Raw genomic sequence first — 20,432 nt, 5'->3', positions numbered from 1 at the left:
AAAACACCTCAGGGTTGTTTCAGGCTATGGAGCCTAAAACATTACTGTTTATTCATGCGTTTGGTTCTTCAAAACAAGAAAGAGCTTTGCATGAGTTCTTGGCATTTAACCTATGAGCTGATAAAAAGGTCATTATCAAGCACTAGATTGAGGTTGTCCGGAGCTAAAATCAAATCCTGTCTATGCCCCACTGCCTTTCAAATGATGCTGAATAAATATTTAATCTCTGTGCCTCAGTCTTCAGATCTACATAAGAGGCATTTCTTCTACCTCAGAGCTGTGCTTTGTGGTTAATGCTTATTACTTAAGTTGCCTTCTGTCTGGTTTTATGGATACCATCATCCTGGTGAGTTGAGCAGACAGTAAGTCCCAGGCCTCTATATGAAAATGCAAAGGCTGCTGTAAATAAACTGCAAATATAAACTTATTTTCAAACCTTCAAAAAGAGTAGATTCTAAAAAGTTATGAAAACAGGCTCAGAGTTGTATTTCTGTACAAGTTGGCTTGTTACCAGGCAGATTTTCAGTTCCAGAGGAACCCACCATGCATTTAAATGACAGGACAAGTATGTGATCAGACTTTCCATTCACACAACAGTTTTCCCCATGCCTATATTTGATTTTGACATTCAACAACGCTCTGCACTTGCCTAAAAGCCACCCACATGCTGCAGCGAGGCTGCATACGTTTTTAATTTGGCTCTCTGAGTGAGCACACAGCCTCTGCAGCACTCCAGCTTTCTCACCAAGAGGCTCCGTCACAAAGTCCTACAGCACCTGCACAATTACTGGCAAGGCAAAACAGGCCTGCTAATTTTAAAAGTATCGTATAATGCCACTCTTTGGAAGAAAGGTTTCGCACTTGAGATACAAAACAAAATCACTGCCACAGACTCTATAAACCTTCCTCCATCTATGCTACTCGCGTCCAGGAACCCTGACAATACATGGGAGGATCATAACGTCAAAGGCTTTTGTTGAAAGTGCTGGATTCTATTTATTTTAATAGACAAGATCACTGTACATTACTTCATTGAAATGAATTGGATCAGCTTTTCAAAAGCAGTAAAAACAAACATGCTGACAGACCCTACCCTCTCCTATGAAAACCACTGCACCAGCACTTTGATACTGCAGTCAGCTCCCTAGCCTGAACCTAAAAAGAGCATTCAGGTTGCTAATGCTTTACCCTCCCCTTTTTTATTTCTTTGCTGTGTTCGAACCACTGATGGTAGTGTTTCTAGCTTTAATCAGAGTAGAATCACCATTCTGCAGTATTTAGAGCAAGAGCACGGGGAGGAGGCAGGGGGACAGCTGTCCGTGATCTCGCAGTATGAAACAAAACTTCATTTTTATCTTCTTATATTGCACGAACTTTGCAGACTTCTGTGTTTGATTGGGTAACTTAGGATTCCTGAGATCTAAACTTAGCAACCTCTCCATAACAGAGCCTGAAGGAAACGGCTCTCCAAGAGGCTTTCAGTTCTATAGCAGTTATTTCACAAGTTCAAGCAATTCTGTCATCATACTAAAGCAGATATCGCTAACCTCAGTAATAAATTTTTGTATTGAATGTTTCAGGTCCCAGTTTGTCTTTAATGTTCCATTTATCCCTAAGCTGCTGCATTGCATTGTTTACTGGAAGCAAGTAGTTCAGGTTGGATATTAGGAAAAATTTCTTCTCAGAAAGAGTGGTGAGGCAGTGGCACAGGCTTCCTAGGGAAGTACTGGAGTCATTGTCCTGGAGGTGTTGAAGAAACATACAGATGTGGCACTGAAGGATGTTGTTAGTGTGGGTGGTGGGGATGGGCTTACGGTTGGACTAAGTGATCTTAATGGACTTTTCCAACCCTAATGATTCTATGATTCTATACTTACTCGCCTGCTAAGAGTAATAAATGTATTGCCTTATTAAACAAGTGTGCATGGACTTTGCACACATGTGCATGCACACACCTTGAGAATAGCGTTTCATTAGTCCCAATTGAGAATGCAGACTAAAGAAAACTTCCAGAACCAGCACCTATAGCCTGACATGTCTGTAATAGTTTGCAATGCTGTATCTCCTTTCCCACACCCATATCAATATGCTGTACTCGGTTTTACTGCAATGCTTGGCAGAACGCATTCCTGACTCACAAGGGTTTCTGTTCACTGCACTGACCAGAGGCATGGCATACCTAATAAGCTGCCATAAGATACGCATACACACACTACTTTGGATCAATGATTTCTCTGTTCAAGGATGTTACTGTGTAATACAGCTTTAAGTTTTCAACTTTGTCATATTTTCTAAACTCTGATCTCTTCAATTTACTTTCAGTTATGTGACATTCCCCTTTAGTGGAGTGAAAGCATGCATTAGCTAAACAATGTGGTTTGGATTTAGTGTTCCCATGCATCATCATGAAAATGTTTGTCTCAGCAATAGTGTCATTATTGTTACTGGGAACAGCTGCTCCACCATGTCTTTCGATCATGGAAAGCAAAGCGTCTCCCTTCTCAGACCAGTTTACAAGCTGGGAAACTAAAGTGAGACCATCAGGCAGGAGGTTTATGAGGATGATGTGTTCTGTACCTGGCTTCCTCCTGCCACAAAGGAAGCAGAAAGTGCAAGAACAGCAGCAAATCTACGTTGCACAGAGCAATGTAGTTTGGCTCCCTCCACTGGTAGCTCCTCTGCCTCTGGTCCAGGGACCAACGGGAGCCAGAAACCCTCCTCTCAGGTGCAGCTCGGCTCTGCCAAAGGTGTCATGCTTTCAGCCAGAAGGAACAAGAGCAGGGAGCGTGCTGTTGATCAGGAGAAGATTTAACAACTCCCCCAAGTTTCTGAAGAGAGAAGACGTAATTCTACATGCTCCTGCTAGTACTCTTAGGATTGCTAGAGTGAATTTTCATACTCAACTCTCTGGGAGCAATACTGTTCCATTGGGCCCACTGTCCCCATGCCCACCATCACAGCAATGCTCCTGAGTTCCACAAGCACATTTCCTGTGACTGGGCACACGGGGACTGGCCTCCAGCTCACCACTCCGAGAAAGACCTCCAGAGGCCATTGGGCCTTAGCTGAAAATGGTAGGGGGTGGAAGTGGATGATCTTTAACGTCCCTTCCACCCTAAACCATTCTAGGATATTATGATAAGATGGATTTTCAAATAAAATCTGTTTTACAGCATGGTAGGCCTTTTTAAAACGTCCTCAAAAGGGAAACCATGCTTTCAGGCACTGAAGGGTGATAACAGTGCATTTCTGAAAATCCACATTTTTTTAGCTTTTCAACTACAAGAAGCCCACAGCTTTTGAGTACATTTCTTCTCTGATTTAGAGCATTACATTCTACTTCTTTAGATACCCAGCTTTCCTCTGAAAGCAGGAATTGGGCACTTCACACACCTCGCTTGTAACAGACATACTTACTTTGGGGAAAGCAGTTACACAGTAAATACACTCCCATTTAGCATATAAAAATTTGTAATATAACAGCACAGGTAAAATGAACATGATAAACTACAAGGATTTCTGACATCTTTACTGAAAATATTTCTGTCGAAATTTCTTTTTGGCATAAAAATGAAAATGTTCATCAGCCACAAATGCTGAAGTTTCAGTAAACTTGATGGGTGGGAAGAAATAGGGTTTCCTAGGTGAAAAAATACACACAGAAATGTAGGCCTAATGCCAGAAATGTCACATCCTGTACAGAAGTAGCAGAAAACCACGTTTTACCCATTTCTGCTTAGATATATTTATTCTGTACAGTCTGCTTATGGTCAGAGATATTGTGGTTTCTGCATAATTACTTTCTCCCAATCAAACTAAATCAAGCAAAAAAAAATATTCCTTCATCTAAAAGATAGACAAACAAAATGCAGAGTAATGGCTAACAGCTGTGTAGTGCAAGGGCAAAAACAAGGAACCCAGGCTTGAGCACTACAAAAGGGGAGCTGTGAGTGGAGATCTGAGAGGTTCAAGCATGAACAAAATGGCTTATTTGCTATGGTAACATTCCCTGATGGGCTACTTGGTTGTGTTCATCAACCCAACAGTCTTTCCAGGCAAACTGTATCAGAGCAGTGTTCTAGGCAGAAATTAGCATAGCCAGGCAGCACTCAGATTCTGCCTCTCTGCACTGCTTTTCCTTAAAAGAAAAAGAAGGGACTGACACTGGCCTAACAAGCCACCAACATCCACCTGTTTTTCTTCAGTGAATGCTGGGAGGATTAAACTGCAGCACAGAAAATCTCAATTCTTCCTTTTCCTTGGAAAAAGTGAGTTAAAGCCAATTAAACCACTTGATACTGAAATGGTCTCTGGGAACAACGGGGCATCTATCATTTACTGGGGGAAACTAAATACTTTAAGAGAAGGGTTCCTTAGAAACAAACATCTAGACAGCAAATTATTATCCATTTTGGTGTAAGAAGTCATAGAGGACAGGAGTGACACAAGGGCATGTGGAGAGAGGCAATCATACATGGGAGGTTGTGCAGCATGGTGGCAAAAATGTCATCAGTGACTGCAAGGTACCATCACCCCCCATGTTATTTCCCAGTTGTGTCCACAGCCCGGGAAAAATCAGTGAATTACCTATAGCTTTCCTCCACAAATCCTCCATGTCTTCAGTTTTTATGGTAGTTTACATTATAAAGTAACCTCTGGCAAAGGAAAATGGAGCAACAAAACACAAGTGATGATGTGTCTAATCTGTTCACACAACAGAATCATTTCATTGCCCCACAACAGCTCTACATCATTACATTGTAACATATGTAGAAGTTCTTTTTTTTCCCCTAGAAAAACTAAGTTCTCCCAGAAGTTAGGCAGAAATATCTTCTCCTGCTGCAGCAGGATGTGCAGCCACATACGAGAGCAGCCAAGACAAATGAGACAGGGGACCTCCTAGGCAATTCCTCAGTATGTATTGACAGCCTCACACAGTGTCCCAGGCAGAAATGTTCAGGGCAGTCAGGCAGTGCTCCTGTCCTCAGGTCTCTCCAAAGAATGAGTTCCACTGTGAGTCGAATTGCCACCATAGCCAGGAGAGCAAGCAACATAAGCCATGACACAGCACTCAATAGACTCCAGGCTAGCACCTTCTTAACAGCCCAGCTCCCTTTCTGCAATTGCTGGGAATAGATAGGGGATGCATTTCAGCAGCAGAGAGAATGAATTGCCCATTTCATTTTGAAGAACCATCATTGCTGTGGGAGAAATGAAGGGGGGAGGAGGAGGGTGCATTTCCCCACATTGCACACAGTAGGCTGCATTGCACAGAGCAGGCCAAGCATCCCTAATAATGCCGTGCATCTAGCTCACCAGCCACATGTTCCTCAAACCAAATTCTGTGATGGTTTCCCAGGCATGCACACAGCACGGTCCATAGCATAGTGTCAAAAGAGTTACTCTGAGGAGATCATTGTTTTGGAAACTTGCTTCTCAGATACAGTTTGCTTCCTCTTTAACAATTTTAAAGCCAAGGAGTTTTTGTTAGTAGTTGTTTTGATTTTCTACTGCTTACTCAGTTGAGGAATATAACAGCTTCAGATTTAGGTTATCCATGTAAAATGATCTCACCTTTGGTGATCTCACCTTAATCCCCAGTGGATAACCATCCAGATCACAAAGTCTAGGAGAAAAGTCTGGCCCCGTTATGCGGGGCTTGAAGGTTTTTGTTTGTTTATAATCTCAAACAAAATTGGAATATCTGGGTGCTTGCTCAATCCAGCACTGAGATGCAGTTGTAGGCTCACACAAGTCCCAGCCAACACTCCTTGGCCTCAGTCCTTGCTTTTGTAAGAACTGACACTGACCCTTTGAAAAAAGAGTCAAAATCATTCATATGCATTACACTAACATAACAACACTCTGTCCCTGTACAGCAACTCACATCACTGCAGTTTGGAGGTGTAGGCAGGTACTAAATGAACTTTGCATTCAGTAAAATTTTCAGTGTTTCATCCATGTGTATTTTATGACAAGAAATGGTACAGAGATACACAGAAGTGTGAAACAGTATGAAAAAAATACAAGCTGTTGTTGCCTTCCTGCAGCCTTTCTAGGTAGGTCGCTTCTTTTCCTTCTTTAGCTCCTTGCCCCTACTTTTTTTAAAAGTAATACCAATGTTTTTGTGCCAGAAGAAAAAAAAAACCAAACATTTAAGAATCAATAACAACGTCCATGGAAACTCTCAAGAAAAGCATAATGGCAAATACTATTGGATCTTCCCCCATCTGCAATTTTTAAAACATGCCAAGCAAACTACATTTTCTCCATTTGAACGTTGTTGATGTATAAGATGGAAAAACAAATTTTCTGTCTGTGGCTTTGTCACCTTCACATGGGATTGCAGTGGATCCCATGCAGTAAGAGAATAAACAACACCATTCTCCTTTAAGGAGTTCACAGCATTTCTCATGTTGATCTTAGCAGTTACGTGCCACAGGAGCTGTAATTTTATGAGTAAGATGGAAAACCAAATCCTAGCTACTTATGGTTATGAATACACTAATTCCATGACAAATCACATTTTTGGAGGCTTGGTTCAGAGGCTGGCTGCAGAGAAATTCCTTTCCTGGAGTTGGTGAGGAACCGTGGCAGAACAGCAAAGCTACCCATGTTCCCTGCTGGGAATAAGGCACCCAGACCTCATCACAGCAGTTCTCAGGCAGCTGGACACATGGTGGGTGAGAAGGGTGCTGACAGAGCGTGCCAGATTGCAGTGCTTGCTCTCAGACAGCCATTCACTATGGGTTTCACTGGTGCGGGTAATAAACATTGGACTGGACAAAAAAAAACGCTCACATTTGCTGCTACTTTGTCAACTATTTAAAATGCTATCTTGATTCTCTTCAAAACAGTCTAACAACAGCTCACTCATGCTGAGAGTGCCAGGGGAAAAACTATTTTGTTCACCCCCTCTCTCTGAATCCATTCTGTTAGAATGCAGTTCTGGGGATGAAGCAAACTACAAGCTTACCAGAATTGTCAGGTAGCATCAGATTGCCTCTAAAAGTGCCTCTTTTTAGCATGTGCTCATGATCATCCTTTTGACCCCTCTTTTTTGTTTGCTTCAACAACTTTGCTCTGCATTAAGAAGCACAACAGCATTTGTGTAAACTCAGCGTACCCCCCAGCAGCCTGAGACTCTCACTACCGGGTAATTTGCTGAATTAATGAGGAAATTATTATAAGATTATCAGTTCAATTTAGAAGAGACTTTGGCTTGGTCTGTTGTTAATGTGTTTTATTGGTGAGTCCAGCTGAGAACTAAACAAGTGTGCTACTAGATGGCATATAATATTTTCAGATTGCTGCACACTGCGGACTATCAATCTGAAATTGAAGTTTTAGCACTTCAGCACATTTCTTGTTAGCATTTATGACAGCATCACCGTGAAGGAACAAGAGTATATACCACATACAAGTATATGGTACTGCAATTATTGATGTTACTTCTTCAGGCCACTACAACCCAAACAGTCTGCACTGTACAACTTTCTCTTTTCAAGCCACTATTTCTCTGAGAGATTCATGCAAAGTTCCCAGGCTTCATTAAATATTCACCCACTTTCTATCTTTATGCTCCAAAATTTCTGCTGACCATGGAGCTATGTGCGAGATAGGTTCATGTGGTCCAGCTGTCAATAGTTCATCCTTGAAAAGTTGCTATAAAACAGGCAAGGAGGCAAGTCGCAGTCACATTTCCACTCATGATACGTGGATAACATTTTTCCCCATCCAGATCAATAGAAGAAAATACATTTATCTAGGTAGTTACCAACTTCTTCCCAATTAAGGGTGAAAAACGTTCTCTACAAGGGAACATGTTAGAATACTATGAATATTTAGCACAGAAGACACCATGTATTCATATTAAGGTTATTGGAAGTACCATTCATAGGGCTTTGCTATGTGAACTCCTATTAGGAAGCAGTTGTGCATGCATCCTCTCCTTTCCTCTAGGATACTCAAGGTGGGAATTTAGTCACTGCCTCTCCCACTCCTGACCGACCGCTCAAAGAACAGTCTTAAGACTCCTTTGTGAAAGAATAGAATCATTCTTGCATATAATGTACAGTATCAGCAATACTTCATTTATCAAGATATTTTATATGCCTTTTGAGAGTCCCCAGTGTAAGAAGAATTCCTATAGTCTAATTCTTGTTTACGCAGCATGAAATTTTTAGTGACTTTGTTGCTTATCTTGTCTGTGATATGATTTACATTAATCTATCTCCTTTAAAAGCATACAATAAAAAAAATGAAAAAAAAAAGTCAACAGAAGAACAGGCCAACTTTGAACTGACATAGGACATTTCATGAGTCACTAGAATCAAATCCCTTAAAATTACTGTTTCTTTGAAACTTTAATGTTCTGAAGTACAATTTTCCCTTTTTCTACAATTCTTATAAGATCATTTTATTGATACTTTTCAATAAATCCTTCATGAAATAGATAGCCATGCACCTCAAGCTTTTCAAAGTCTTTTCTTAAAAAAGACACCTGCTGTTCATGCTAAAGTAAGTAGAAACAAGCTTCATATTCATCCCATGTGCTCTTCACAAGCAGATGTTTAAGAAAAAAGACATAAAAATAGACATAAACATCGCATAACATCAGTTTGATAGCATTTTTACCTCTTAATGGTTCCTTGAAACACCTGTGCCTGATCTGACTTGGTCCCGCCAACCACAGGGAATCCACCATGGCTTGTGCTTGCAAGAAGCCAAGCCAAGAAGGCAATGTTTTCCTTCAGGTGAAGGACTCTCACGTGAGGCTCCATGACATCCCTGGCAGAGAACAATTCTAGGTTCAGCCTGAAAGGCACAAAGCAGACAGACGAAGGATCATGTAGTAAGTAAACAGGAAATGAAGCATGCTGTACCATGTTAGCATTTGATGAGTTTATAAACTGTTAGTAAATTACTTCAAGATGGAAGTGAATTTGCTTTATTTGCAAGTTAAAAAATATAATTACTCAATAAAATCCCTTATCAAGCATTGCCTTTCTTTGTGTGAGAAATGTGATAAATTCAACCATATGCACGACATGGTCATCTTAGAATATCGTAAGAGTTACTTATGAATTTGCATGGCTTCTCTTATTAAATACATATATATATATCTTTAATCTGAACTGAAATCTTCTGGAATTCTGGTTGATTCCTAATAGTTTAATATTCAGCATTTTGGAGAAATTCAGCCTTGCACTCGTTGCTGTAATATTTGTTGTTGCATCAGTAACATTTAGGAAGACAACCCCTTCAAAATTTTCTTACATGTTGTATTCATTTTTTTGAATACATTTTTTTTGAATAATTTTTTTTCCAATATTTTGTAACACTTTTCAGGTTCCAGGCAAAGTTTCAGGAAATGTGAACATACATAAATTGAAAAACTTGTATACCCCTGCTTCTGACATCAGGATTAGGTGAAAAACAAGCACACTTTCTGCAAAATTCAGCCATAATTTCTGCGGAATTACAGTAAACCAGATTCTGACAGCTGAAGTCAGTGAAGTTCTCTAGTTTTAGACTTGTTTCATACTTTCTGTTTTTCAAAAATACATTAATTATTCTGATTATCTTGACACATCATAAGCCAGAATCTCCTGTTCAGACGCAAGCTGACACAAACCACAGACAGAGACAACTGGAACATAAATTTGCCCACATCCTGTTTTACCAATGTACCTTTCATCCCTGTGGTAAGAGCAACTATTTCCATATGTTGTTAATTATTGTCCTTCCCCCTGAGAGACTCAGGGTGATTTTTTCAAGGCAGTTACTCTGATGCTTTGTGATGTGACCACCTGCCTAAGAGCAACTGACCTGAGAAGACAGTACAATTCATACATGGCATCAACATGCACAGCTGTTAAACAAGTTTCTTCTAAACTGAGATGGATTTAAATGAATCTGAGAAAGAACAGTCTTGTGTGGATTGAATAACATCAAACCTGCACTATTATATGAAACAGACTACAGGCAGTGAAGATTTGGAGCATCATCTTATTACAGTCAAAGATCCAGAATATATCTCATGGAGAAATGAACCTCTTTGAACATTTTCTTTCTGAGATAAAATGAGTAGTGGTTTATCAGTATTTAGTACGAGTCGGTCAAAACAACACTGAAAAATCCAAATGATTTTTGTTTTTATTTCTTGATTTCAGAGTACTACCAGTTGATGCGCTACAAGTAATGGAACTAAGTGGGAACCAAAGATGCTGCTCAAGATGAGCTATTGTCAGAAGTCTGCAGTTGTGGCTGTTTGTTGGAAAATTGCATTTTCATAAATGAGTAACTACTGTTTGTCCTCTTCCTCTTTTCCATCTCTAGAGGCCAAATACAAATCTGTATTCGCTTGTCCTAAGCTCTGTCTGTAAATGACATACACTGTATTGCTGTTAAAAATACTGTACCTAGCGCAGTGGATACAGTGTAAAAAAATGATTAATTGTAACTGTTTACTGAATTATGTGATGTGCAAACCCTGAATGATTTCTAAATAAGAACAATGTGAATACTGCTACATTACAACAGTTTCTGGAGTGTAAGGAAATTTTCCAATTTCACAACTTTACATTTTTGCTCTATTGCATGGAAAGCAAATGTTCCAAATTACTGCAGAAGCCTATGAAACATCCGTAGGTTTTCTCAAATCAGCCATTTGTACAAAAGTAAGGCATAACTTTTTACACAGTTTTGTCATCTTGGCTTTTTCTGGTATTATGAAGTTCTGTACCATCTACACCATTATCGTAGGGCAGCTTTTTCAGAGTAAGACAACACACCAAGGATTGGTACTGATTTAGTGCTCACTGGCAGTGACATTTCTTTCAATTACTCTTCCATTTATTACTGTAAAGAATAATCTTGCTCTGAGAGGAAAGCAAGCAAAACAGTTATCTTATGGAAGATATGAGGCCAAAGCATCTTTGAAGAAAAGAAGGCACTGGATGTCTTACCACTGGCTGCTGTCACTACTCAGAAGTCCCTGTTCATTTACTGTCAGAAAACCAAACCTGTTCTTCACTGGCAGATCTGAACGTGGCTAAGTAGTCATTCTTCTCATGCCAAGAGTTACAGATCTCCAGCCATCCCCACCATGGGAGTCTCCATTCGCCATTCAACCTACTATAGGCTCTGAGGTTCCTCCTTCTGTGCAGCTAGGGTTCAAGCTGATGCTAAATGAGTACTCAACACACTTCTGCCAGGAACAGCCTTTACAACAACAGCTGGAATTCAAAGCCAGCAGAAGAAGCTTGCAGAAGAGCCAGAAGGAGAACACTAACAGTGAGAAGGCTGAAAACCATTTCAGGCACCTACAGGCACATAGCCCCACCAACAGCCATGCTAACTGCTCACAGCCCTTTGGGCAGTAGTGCTCCCCGCAGGTAGGTCATATTGCAAAACCTATATATATGCCCAAATGCTTCCCAAGGACACTTTGCTTAGCTGATGAACGTCAGTGCTGTTGCACAGCTCTACATGTGTAACAAAGCCCTTGGTTTCAGAATGTAATTTCAAGCAAGGACGTTTCGTTTATCATTTTGAAAATTCCTTCATATGTGGAGTAGCAAGAGGTACTTACATTTGGATTTTATCATGTAGATCTTTCTCACATGTTTAGACTTACCTCAAGGAGAGACACAATGCTGCAGTCACTCTACTAAAATAGATCCAGTGTAAATTTTCCTTTTATAGGACACGTGAGAACTTTTTCTCCAAAAATGTAATTCACTACAATACTGTAATATGTTATAGTATTAAGACTATTTCACTGAGGTTATGATATCTGAGTTTCAGGTTCCTTTTAAGAGCACATCCATGACTGGGGATATAACATGGAACAAAGAAAATGTGCTTTACAACATAAATAGGACGGTCATTTGGTAAGAAGCCAATATCCCTGAGTGGTAAACTGTCTTAAAGTGATTCATGGAAATGTAGTTTAGTCCCTGTTGCTATTAAATCCAGTGGAAGTTTTCCCACTGAAATAAATTGTTAAGGATCTAACCATAACAGATCTAATCATAACATGGAGGTTTCCTTAGACAACACGCAACACAAGGGAACCTTTCCTCATAAAGAGTTTACTCTGTATTTAATGCAAGTTTCAAGTGATTAAAAGGACTTAAAGGGTGGTGGGAGGGAAAGAAGCATAATCCTAACTCAAACATACTTTAGGGACCAAGGTGCATGAGAACACAGGCAGTGTGCTCGCTTGGATTTATTCATGTACTTGCCCTCATCTTTTTTAACCATCTCTCCATTTCTGCACTGAGAGTGTTTACCCACTGACTTGCCACAGGCCATCATGCTCAGAGCAGCCCAAAATTTTATTTGGGCTTCTTGTAAACCATTGTTTTATTGCCCTGACTGGCCACAGTAACTTGTATAAATAGTTCTCAGGATCTTGTTTTGGGGTTTGCTTAATGTTTACGGTGCTTTTTGAGATCAGTTAGGCTGAGTGAGAACCCTGAACAATTGAGCAGACAGGCTGGTTAGCTAAAAGGAACATTATCAGGCTGGAGATTATTACAGTGACTTACCTTGTTACAAATGCATTACCAAGTATTAGAATTAGGATTAGATTCAGTTCCAGTTTCTACTAGCTTGCATTTTCTGTGACTATGGCTTTCTTTTTTTAAAATGCACTTCACTTGGCCAGAAAAAAAATAAGCAGATTTTTTTTCATGATTTTCATTTTAGTACCACACATATCCCATGGTTATGAAGACCTGCTGCTGAATTATGAATAGAGATTATTAGTGTTAGCTTTCTTTTTCTCTAACATCTTTTTAAAAACCCTATTATGAGTAAACTCAAAACATGGCTGAAAGTTGCTTACATTTAATTTCTTTTATTTCTTGGGTTTTTATTTTGTTCTAAGTAATAAAAAGACATGCAAGTAATAGACCCACCAATGTTCTTTTCAATAAGCCATTTGGCTTAAAAAACAAAACCAAAAAACGCCACAATCTTACCTAAATTTGTATGTCAATATTGATCTCACTATACAGTAGAATTATATATATACAAACACAATGCTTATCGTATGCAGATGACTGAATTGAGTAGATTTGCAAGTGAATTAGTGAATTTTGTGAAAAAATTATTCTTTCAGTATGCTCCAGAATAGTCACTGAGATCAATAGATGGAAACAAAAAAGCTCTATGAAACCCAATTACTCTGGAAAAGGATGTCACAGAATTTTTAAGTTGATTTGCTCTATTCAGTGCTAACCCCTGAAATATTTAAACTGCTATAAAAGGAAATTAAATGAAGTAAAGCATGGTGTAAAATGATGCAAGTGCATTCATGCTAGCAGGGTGCTTTCATCTAATTAGATCTATTTAAAATCAGTTTTCAGTGCAACTTTGCTCAGCAGACAAGGCCTACAGCCTCTTGCTGTCTTATTTTAGTTGAACACTAAATGGAGGGAGGAATTCTTCTGTTAAACCAGGAGCCAGAAGTTTGGCAGAGTTCAGTCTCTGTTCAGTGTATCTACAAATATTTATACTGACTGTAAGATGACAAGCTTCCCAGCATCTCCTGGTCCTGGCTCCCTCCATATTCTTAAATGAGGGGACATTCAGCTATTCAGTCCAATGGCCTTTTGATAGCATAGCACTTACTGTGAAATGTGTTGTTTGGGTTAACTGAACGTCTCTGTCACTTATTTCCCAGAGAGGATTGGAAAGTTATATATGTTTAGCAACTACTGTATGCTAAAGACAAATGGATTTCTCATAATCTGCTGGGAAAATGTCTCTACTACTTGAAAAATTGCAGAACAAAAAAAAAAAAAAAAAAAAAAAAGAAAAAGAAAAGAAACAGATAAGGAAGATTTTGTGTTTTGTAAAAGAAATGGAGGGGGTATCATGGGACGTTTGTAGGTTTTCTGCTAAGACCTTGTTTCTGTGTTTTTCCCTTATGAAGTTTTTCCTACCAGCACTGTCAGTATAAAATGCCACCATGTTAGAAAAATAGCTCCTACTAGAGTTGTTTATAGGAGAGCATTTAGTTTTAAAAAAAATGCATTCTGTTGTGCACCAGACCTTGGGATAAGCAGATAAAGCTATGTGTAAGTGTGGTCACTTGCTGGAGCTACTCAAAGAGCATCTTAAAAATTAATGCCCCAAGCACACCATGTTCTGAGTTGTAGGTAAAAACACAAAAGACATAGCTCTTGGCTCAGGTTTCACAGTGCAGGTCCAAAAACAAATTGAGATTGTAACTAGCTGCCTGATTTAGTAAAGAGCCATGTCTGACATGGGTCACTGCACCAAGGCTATTGAAGGGCAACATCCAATGGGCATGAGCTGTTATTTTCTTCCTATAGAAGAACCTTTGCTAGAAATGTGGGAGATCCAAAATCAGCTCATCCCTGGGGATCTGAACCCTCACCTCAAGATCTCAAAGATGGGTGCATGCTACAGTAACCAGGCTCTCAGGGAAGTGAGAGTAAATGCCCTTAAACCAAGGACATTTGGCAGCGCTATCAGTAAAGCAGGCCTCATACAGGAAATGTGTAGATGGCTCTGAAGAGACTATATATCTCTGAATGGTTGCATTGTGAACTACAAGTCACCACTGGTCATCATATATAAATGTTTCTTAAAAATTCTGTTAGTACAGCCCCCCTCCTTCTTTTGTGTGTAGCCATCCTGATTGCTGCAGCAGGTTCTTCACCAAGTGGGAGAAGCAAACAACATATAGTCATTTCCAAGGGTACATTTTTTCCAGAATTCATATTCCCTGTATCCTTGGAATTTTCTCCTCAGTCCTCCTCAGGATCGTGGCACTGCATTCCAAGCATCTATGCTGTACAGCAAGGAGCAATTCTGGGATACTGCATAAACTTCATCAGCACAAAACGTCAGGCACAGCAACGCACCTAAGAGCCTTCCCCTTTCCAAAGAGACCTGTAAGATGCCTCTACATCTAGCTATGCAGTATTTTCTCTTCTAGTAGGTAAACACCTACCAGAGAAAAAATTTTCCTAAAAACTGAATGAGTAATAAATTAAATACCTGTATACAAAATACGTACCCCCCAGACATCCACATTTACACATTATCCCTTGTATCCGTAGTCCTTGTGCACATACAGATGTGTATAGGTGAACACAAAGAGAAAAACCTAAACAGGGTGAGGGTAGGCTGTCTTGATGTCTTATGCGTTAATGCTGGTGGACATACTACTTATTACTAGTGTATTCAGAATGGAATGACTCAGTTATCTTTGCATTTTCCAAGTTATTATCTTAGCCTGTAAGAATCTTTTTTTTGTAAGAAAGAAATCTTAAGATTGTGTGGACTCTGCCTGCCCTGGCATTATATCCAATCAGAAGCAAAGTCATTTCTCAAAATGACACAAATACAAGCAATTTAAATTCAAGTAAATGTTTTGAACAAACTTCCATAGGAATAAAGTGAGAAAAACAATTACACTGTGTGCTAAAATAAACGTCTCATGATCTTGCCTATAACTGAACAAACAGGAAAATTGATGATCTCTGGATAGATCACTGCAAAGCAACTTCCAAGGGAAATTCGCAAAATACTAAGTTGGCTCTTGCACTTCAAATGCAATGACATGATGAGTTTCTTGCAGACGTATGCCAAAAAAACTAATACAAACTGGAAAGAAGAGAGGAAAGCTCCTGTGAGACCATTTACATAAAAGCTTCATTCAGGGCCTCCACCCTCATGTACTGTACCAGCCACCTTAGCCTTTCCACTCTGCCTGTTCCAAGAAAACACTGACTAGTATGTTAGAAATGTTGGCTCAAAAATGTTTGGGAATGGACAGTGACAGCAGTGTATGTTTTAATAACCAGATAGATTATCAGATGATCTTTTGTCAAAATTATGTACAGAGATTTAGGTCTAACAGACCACAAACTGAGTAAACTAAAGCGATACAGATGGAAAAGTATATGAAAAAAAGAGATTTCTGATTGGTCAGTACCTCTGAGAATCAGTCACTTTCTAATGGATAAAAGTAGTTATTAAAAAATAACATTGGTATCTGGAGATACAGATTATACCCTATTCTCGGTCCAGTAAATATAAGCTTGTGATGCTTACAACCAGGATTCTGAGCAAAGGCACTCCTCCTTCCATGTGTACTTGCACTGGGAAATGCATTCAAACCCTCAAACTGCAGCATTCCCATTTTTAAAATACCAGCCCATTTCTTATACCACAAGCATATCAGGAACCATAATAAAACACTGTTAGTCACTACCAACTTTCTCCAGCATTCAGTTCTTGTGTCAGTTCATGTTTAACATTTTATCAATGATCTGAATGCAGGAGTCGAATGCATCCTTACCAAGTTTGTTGACAATACTAAACTGGAAGGTGCTATTGGAAAGATGAGAGGCCTTGCAGAGGGATCTAGGTACACTAGATGCATATGACACCATTTGTGTCAACCCTAGTACATCCAGGAAGGTGGTGAGCATCACAGTCAGCTTTCTTCCAGGATTAACTAAAGAAGCAGAGAAGCTCAGTGATCAGAGTCACTTTTCAAGATGCAAACTAGTGTCTGTTTCGTGATACAGCTAATGGGAGAAGCACTCCATAGGATCTCTGTTAAAAGAAGCAGTCAGAGAAGGCCATATGGAAGGAAATGGCCTTGAGTTGCAGCAGGGGACGTTCAGGTTGCATATTAGGAAAACCTTCTCCAAAAGAGTGGTTGGACACTGGAACAGGCTGCCCAGGGAGGTGGTAGAGTCACCATTTCTGGAGGCATTCAAGAAACGTGGGGATGTGATAATTAGTGACATGGTTTAGTGGGGAAATTCTGGCAGTACATGGGCAGTTGGACTAGATGATCTTAGACATCTTTTCCAACCTTAAAGCTTCCATGATTCTATTTTGTGCTTTTTCCTTGTTGTAAATACATAGCTCTTTCTGTCATGACAACCACTATGAGAAGTTCCTAACACATTTTTATGAGGATGTAGCAACACTCACAAGAACAGAAAAGGTGGCATAGACATCAACAGCGAAGAGAATTCATTTCAGCTTAAAGTGAACTCAGAAGCAGTCTCCACACTATAATAAAGGTAATGTGTTTACATGTAACTCAAGAACACCAAATACAACTCCAGTATAGATGAACATCTGTATTTCAATAACCAGCAAGGATTCCCCAGGGACTTCAGTGAGCTTTCAGTCAGAACCATCACTTTTTGAATGAATTCAAAGAGTTGTTCAATGACATCTTCATGAGATTGGCTGCTCTGCCAGCACAGCTGGATTTTCAGTAAGGTTGGCTAGCTTTAAGTGGAAACTGTCAGCGTCTGCCAACAGTGGCCAGACACCAGCACAGACTCAAGCAATTAGTGGAATACCCATCCAGTGGCTGGGGATGATGTGTGTACGTGTGCATGCTCCACCTGTGTGTAACCACATCTGAAAGCTGTGGTGGTATCTATACAGTCAGCAGCAGCTTGTCCTCCCAGGTGAGTCATTGGGGAGCCTCCTTCTAGCCATGTCAGCAGAAGCCATGTTGTTTCCCACAGCCGAAAGTCGCTACATGCATTTTTTGCATACAGTCCTATAGAAGCAGGAGTAGCTCACTCACTGCCAGACAGCTAGCTCTGAAACACAGGTTATTAGTTCCAGATGCTGCTTCAGTGCACTTCCTCCAGTGGAAAGTGTGCAGTAGTAACTTCTTTTGGTTTCACAGGACTCCCCAGAAATGGAAAACACATCAAAAGTCCATGTGGATTTGTCATCCCTCCCTCAACATCAAGCAGTCTGTAGTGCCAACTGAGACATCTGTGGAAAGACTTCTTCACAATCCAAAGGGACCTGTGTCACATTTGCTAATGGTGCTTTGACATATGAGGCCTGCCTCCCAGTGGGCCTTACAGCAAGAACCATAACCTCGTTATTAAGCTGCCCATTGGGACAGCACGCCCAATGCTTGCAGCAGGCTTGCCAACCCCATGGTGGTCTCATTCACTTTTGAACCTGCTTTTGATAGGTGAAAGAAGTACCTTGAGTCAGAAACCACAGGAGAACAATTGCTTAAAGATTCACCATTTGTGATCTGTCTCTTTGTGCATCTATATCTTCTCCCAGCACTTTGCCCAACTGCACCAATATCACTCTTTCAAAAAACTTAGAAGTTTGTTTCCCTTAAAAATCTCACAACAGAGTACAATATTCACTTGCAAATTCAAAACATTTTCTTCCTAGCACACAGTGATTGTGATCAGTATGCAATCTGAGTATAACATACCATTTACATATTGAATACTGCAGGAGGGGTGGAAATCCAGCATAAATTGTTCATTAAAAAAAAATGCAGGAGAAGCTGAGCCTGCACATTTTAGACATATCAAAAAAGATAGTTTCTCAGAGCCTGAAAACATCCCAGTGTAAAACACTTTGGGCTTGTGAAAAGGTAATCATGCAAATACACAGACCCTGTGTAAACACTAAGTTATTTACAAGTTCCTCCAAGCATTTCAGCCAGACAATTTGTTGGCTCATCTTCACCATACTTGCCATTATTTTCCTATATTCGTGCTTGCATTGTATACTGGGTTCTGAGGACTGCAGTGACAACCAACACACTTCAAAGTACAGGAGGTCAGCAGGGAGCTATTAGCCAGCCCATAGCCCTTTGTGTCAAAGGAGGGTGCCACTGGCCAGGCCATCACAAGCCTTGCTCTCAGCCAGCTCCATGCTTATTCCTCGTCTGCTCCATGTGACATTGGTGGCACAGCATTAGCTGAAGCTCTCATCTGGACATTTTGGGAAAAGGAATGGCTAAGGGTCGGAAAGTTTTATTTTGGCTTGGAAGAAGAGTTGTATCTGCTGGTATTTATTGTAATATGGGAAGAGTGATTTGTTTTGTTTGTTCAGATTCCACTCTAAAAATAAACAGTAAGGCAATCAAAATCTTGGGCATCTTTGTATAGTTTTACCAATGTAAATAAAGTCACTTTGATTCATGTGGTACCTTTAGATAGCGGATTCATTAAACAATCAACATTAGAGGAGGTTGAAAATCATCTTCCAGAGTTCACAAGGCTTTTCCTTTAAGAACTAACAATACTTTACTAACACAACAGATTCTGAAAGCCACATGAGGTATGTAAGCATACCTCATTTCTCTGAGAAAATTGGGGAAAAAATTGTTTTGACCAAAGCAATATAATGAAATCGGTCAGATCTGACAACAGAACTGCAAGTTCCACTTGGTCTCCTGCTTCTGACCACATAGCCTTCCTTTCTGCCTCATCTGAATATTTGTATTGATACTATTATCCTGTTTGCATGTGACGTTTTTCTAAGAGACATTATGCAGATTTGGACACTGAGATCACTTCATGTTAAATTTTAAATTTGGGATGAAATTTGATATTAAAAAAATTTGAGAAAACAGTGCCTCTTGTCTTTGAAGCTTGAAACTGAAAGGCCCTTTACATCATTTTTGTAGATCATTCACTGTCATTAAGTGTTTTTCCCCAAAATTCTGTGAAGGGAATAATCTGAAATCTACAAGCTAAAGAGCATCATTCATCACCACCTGTCAGAGAGCAAGAAGTACATCAGTAATGTAAGTATCCAGGTTAACATACACCTGCAACTCTGCCCAGCTGATAGTTCACCTCTCCTTCACATTAAGACAACCTTCTTCAAATAGGTCCATGCACACCAAATCCATGTGCACTTTTTTTTTAGGAACAGTTCTGGGTAATTTGGAGCCAAAAACAGTCTGAAGACCAGTGTACAAGGAAGCAAGGAAATACCAGCTTCTTTCCAGAATACCAAGACTGTGAAGGTAGAAAGGCTGGATATTCCCACAGAGATCTGGTGCAGGGCAGGAGGGCACACTAAGTCCTTTCAGCCATCTCACATGAGCACCACCAAGCCCATGCTAAAAACAAGGCAAGGTAGTGCAGCTACTCTGTATAAAGTATCAAGTTACATCTGGCCCTGCCACAGGATTTCATGGTTTTGTACAGTTGCTTTCCAGGTAATGGAATCATGCTAAACTCAACGCTCATAAGAAAAGAATAGGCAAAAAAGAAAAAAAAAAAAAAGGATGAAAAACGGTCCTTTGCTATGTTTGCTTATGCCTGACAGAGAACCGACTTAAAGTCCACATGTAATTTTAATAAATTTCATCCACATCTCAACATCTTCCCTCTATCATTTCTCCAGCAGCCAGACTTCTCCCCAAACAAAGCATGGCATTGTTACAGCAGCTCCCTTTTTCCTTTGTGCAGCCAGAACAAGATCCAGCTCCTACCACAAACACTCTACAAAAGGGAGACTGGATGCCTTCTGATCAGAAAACATTGCCAAGTCCACCCTTAATGATCACTTTGAGGATGAAAGTGCCAAGTGGCTGTGGGACACGCTGGCTTTTCAAGGAGGTGAGATGGGGT

The 20,432-nt window shown here is 40.0% G+C and overlaps 1 protein-coding gene across 1 annotated transcript in view; it reads right to left on the bottom strand.

The window, feature by feature from the left end:
• Nucleotides 1-20,432, bottom strand: part of LOC122179230 (chloride channel protein D-like) — a 74,120-nt gene that overhangs the window by 8,563 nt on the left and 45,125 nt on the right. The window contains exon 13 of the mRNA XM_042869982.1: nt 8,638-8,817. Within this exon, the coding sequence (XP_042725916.1) occupies nt 8,638-8,817 (180 nt within the window). The remainder of the gene's footprint in view (nt 1-8,637; nt 8,818-20,432) is intronic.

The sequence above is a fragment of the Lagopus leucura genome, unplaced genomic scaffold (genome assembly GCF_019238085.1).
Source record: "Lagopus leucura isolate 7727_CA_CO unplaced genomic scaffold, USGS_WTPT01 Super-Scaffold_100002, whole genome shotgun sequence".
NCBI lineage: Eukaryota > Metazoa > Chordata > Aves > Galliformes > Phasianidae > Lagopus > Lagopus leucura.
Note: the sequence above shows the minus strand (reverse complement) of the source record. Positions and strands in the feature narration are given on the sequence as shown.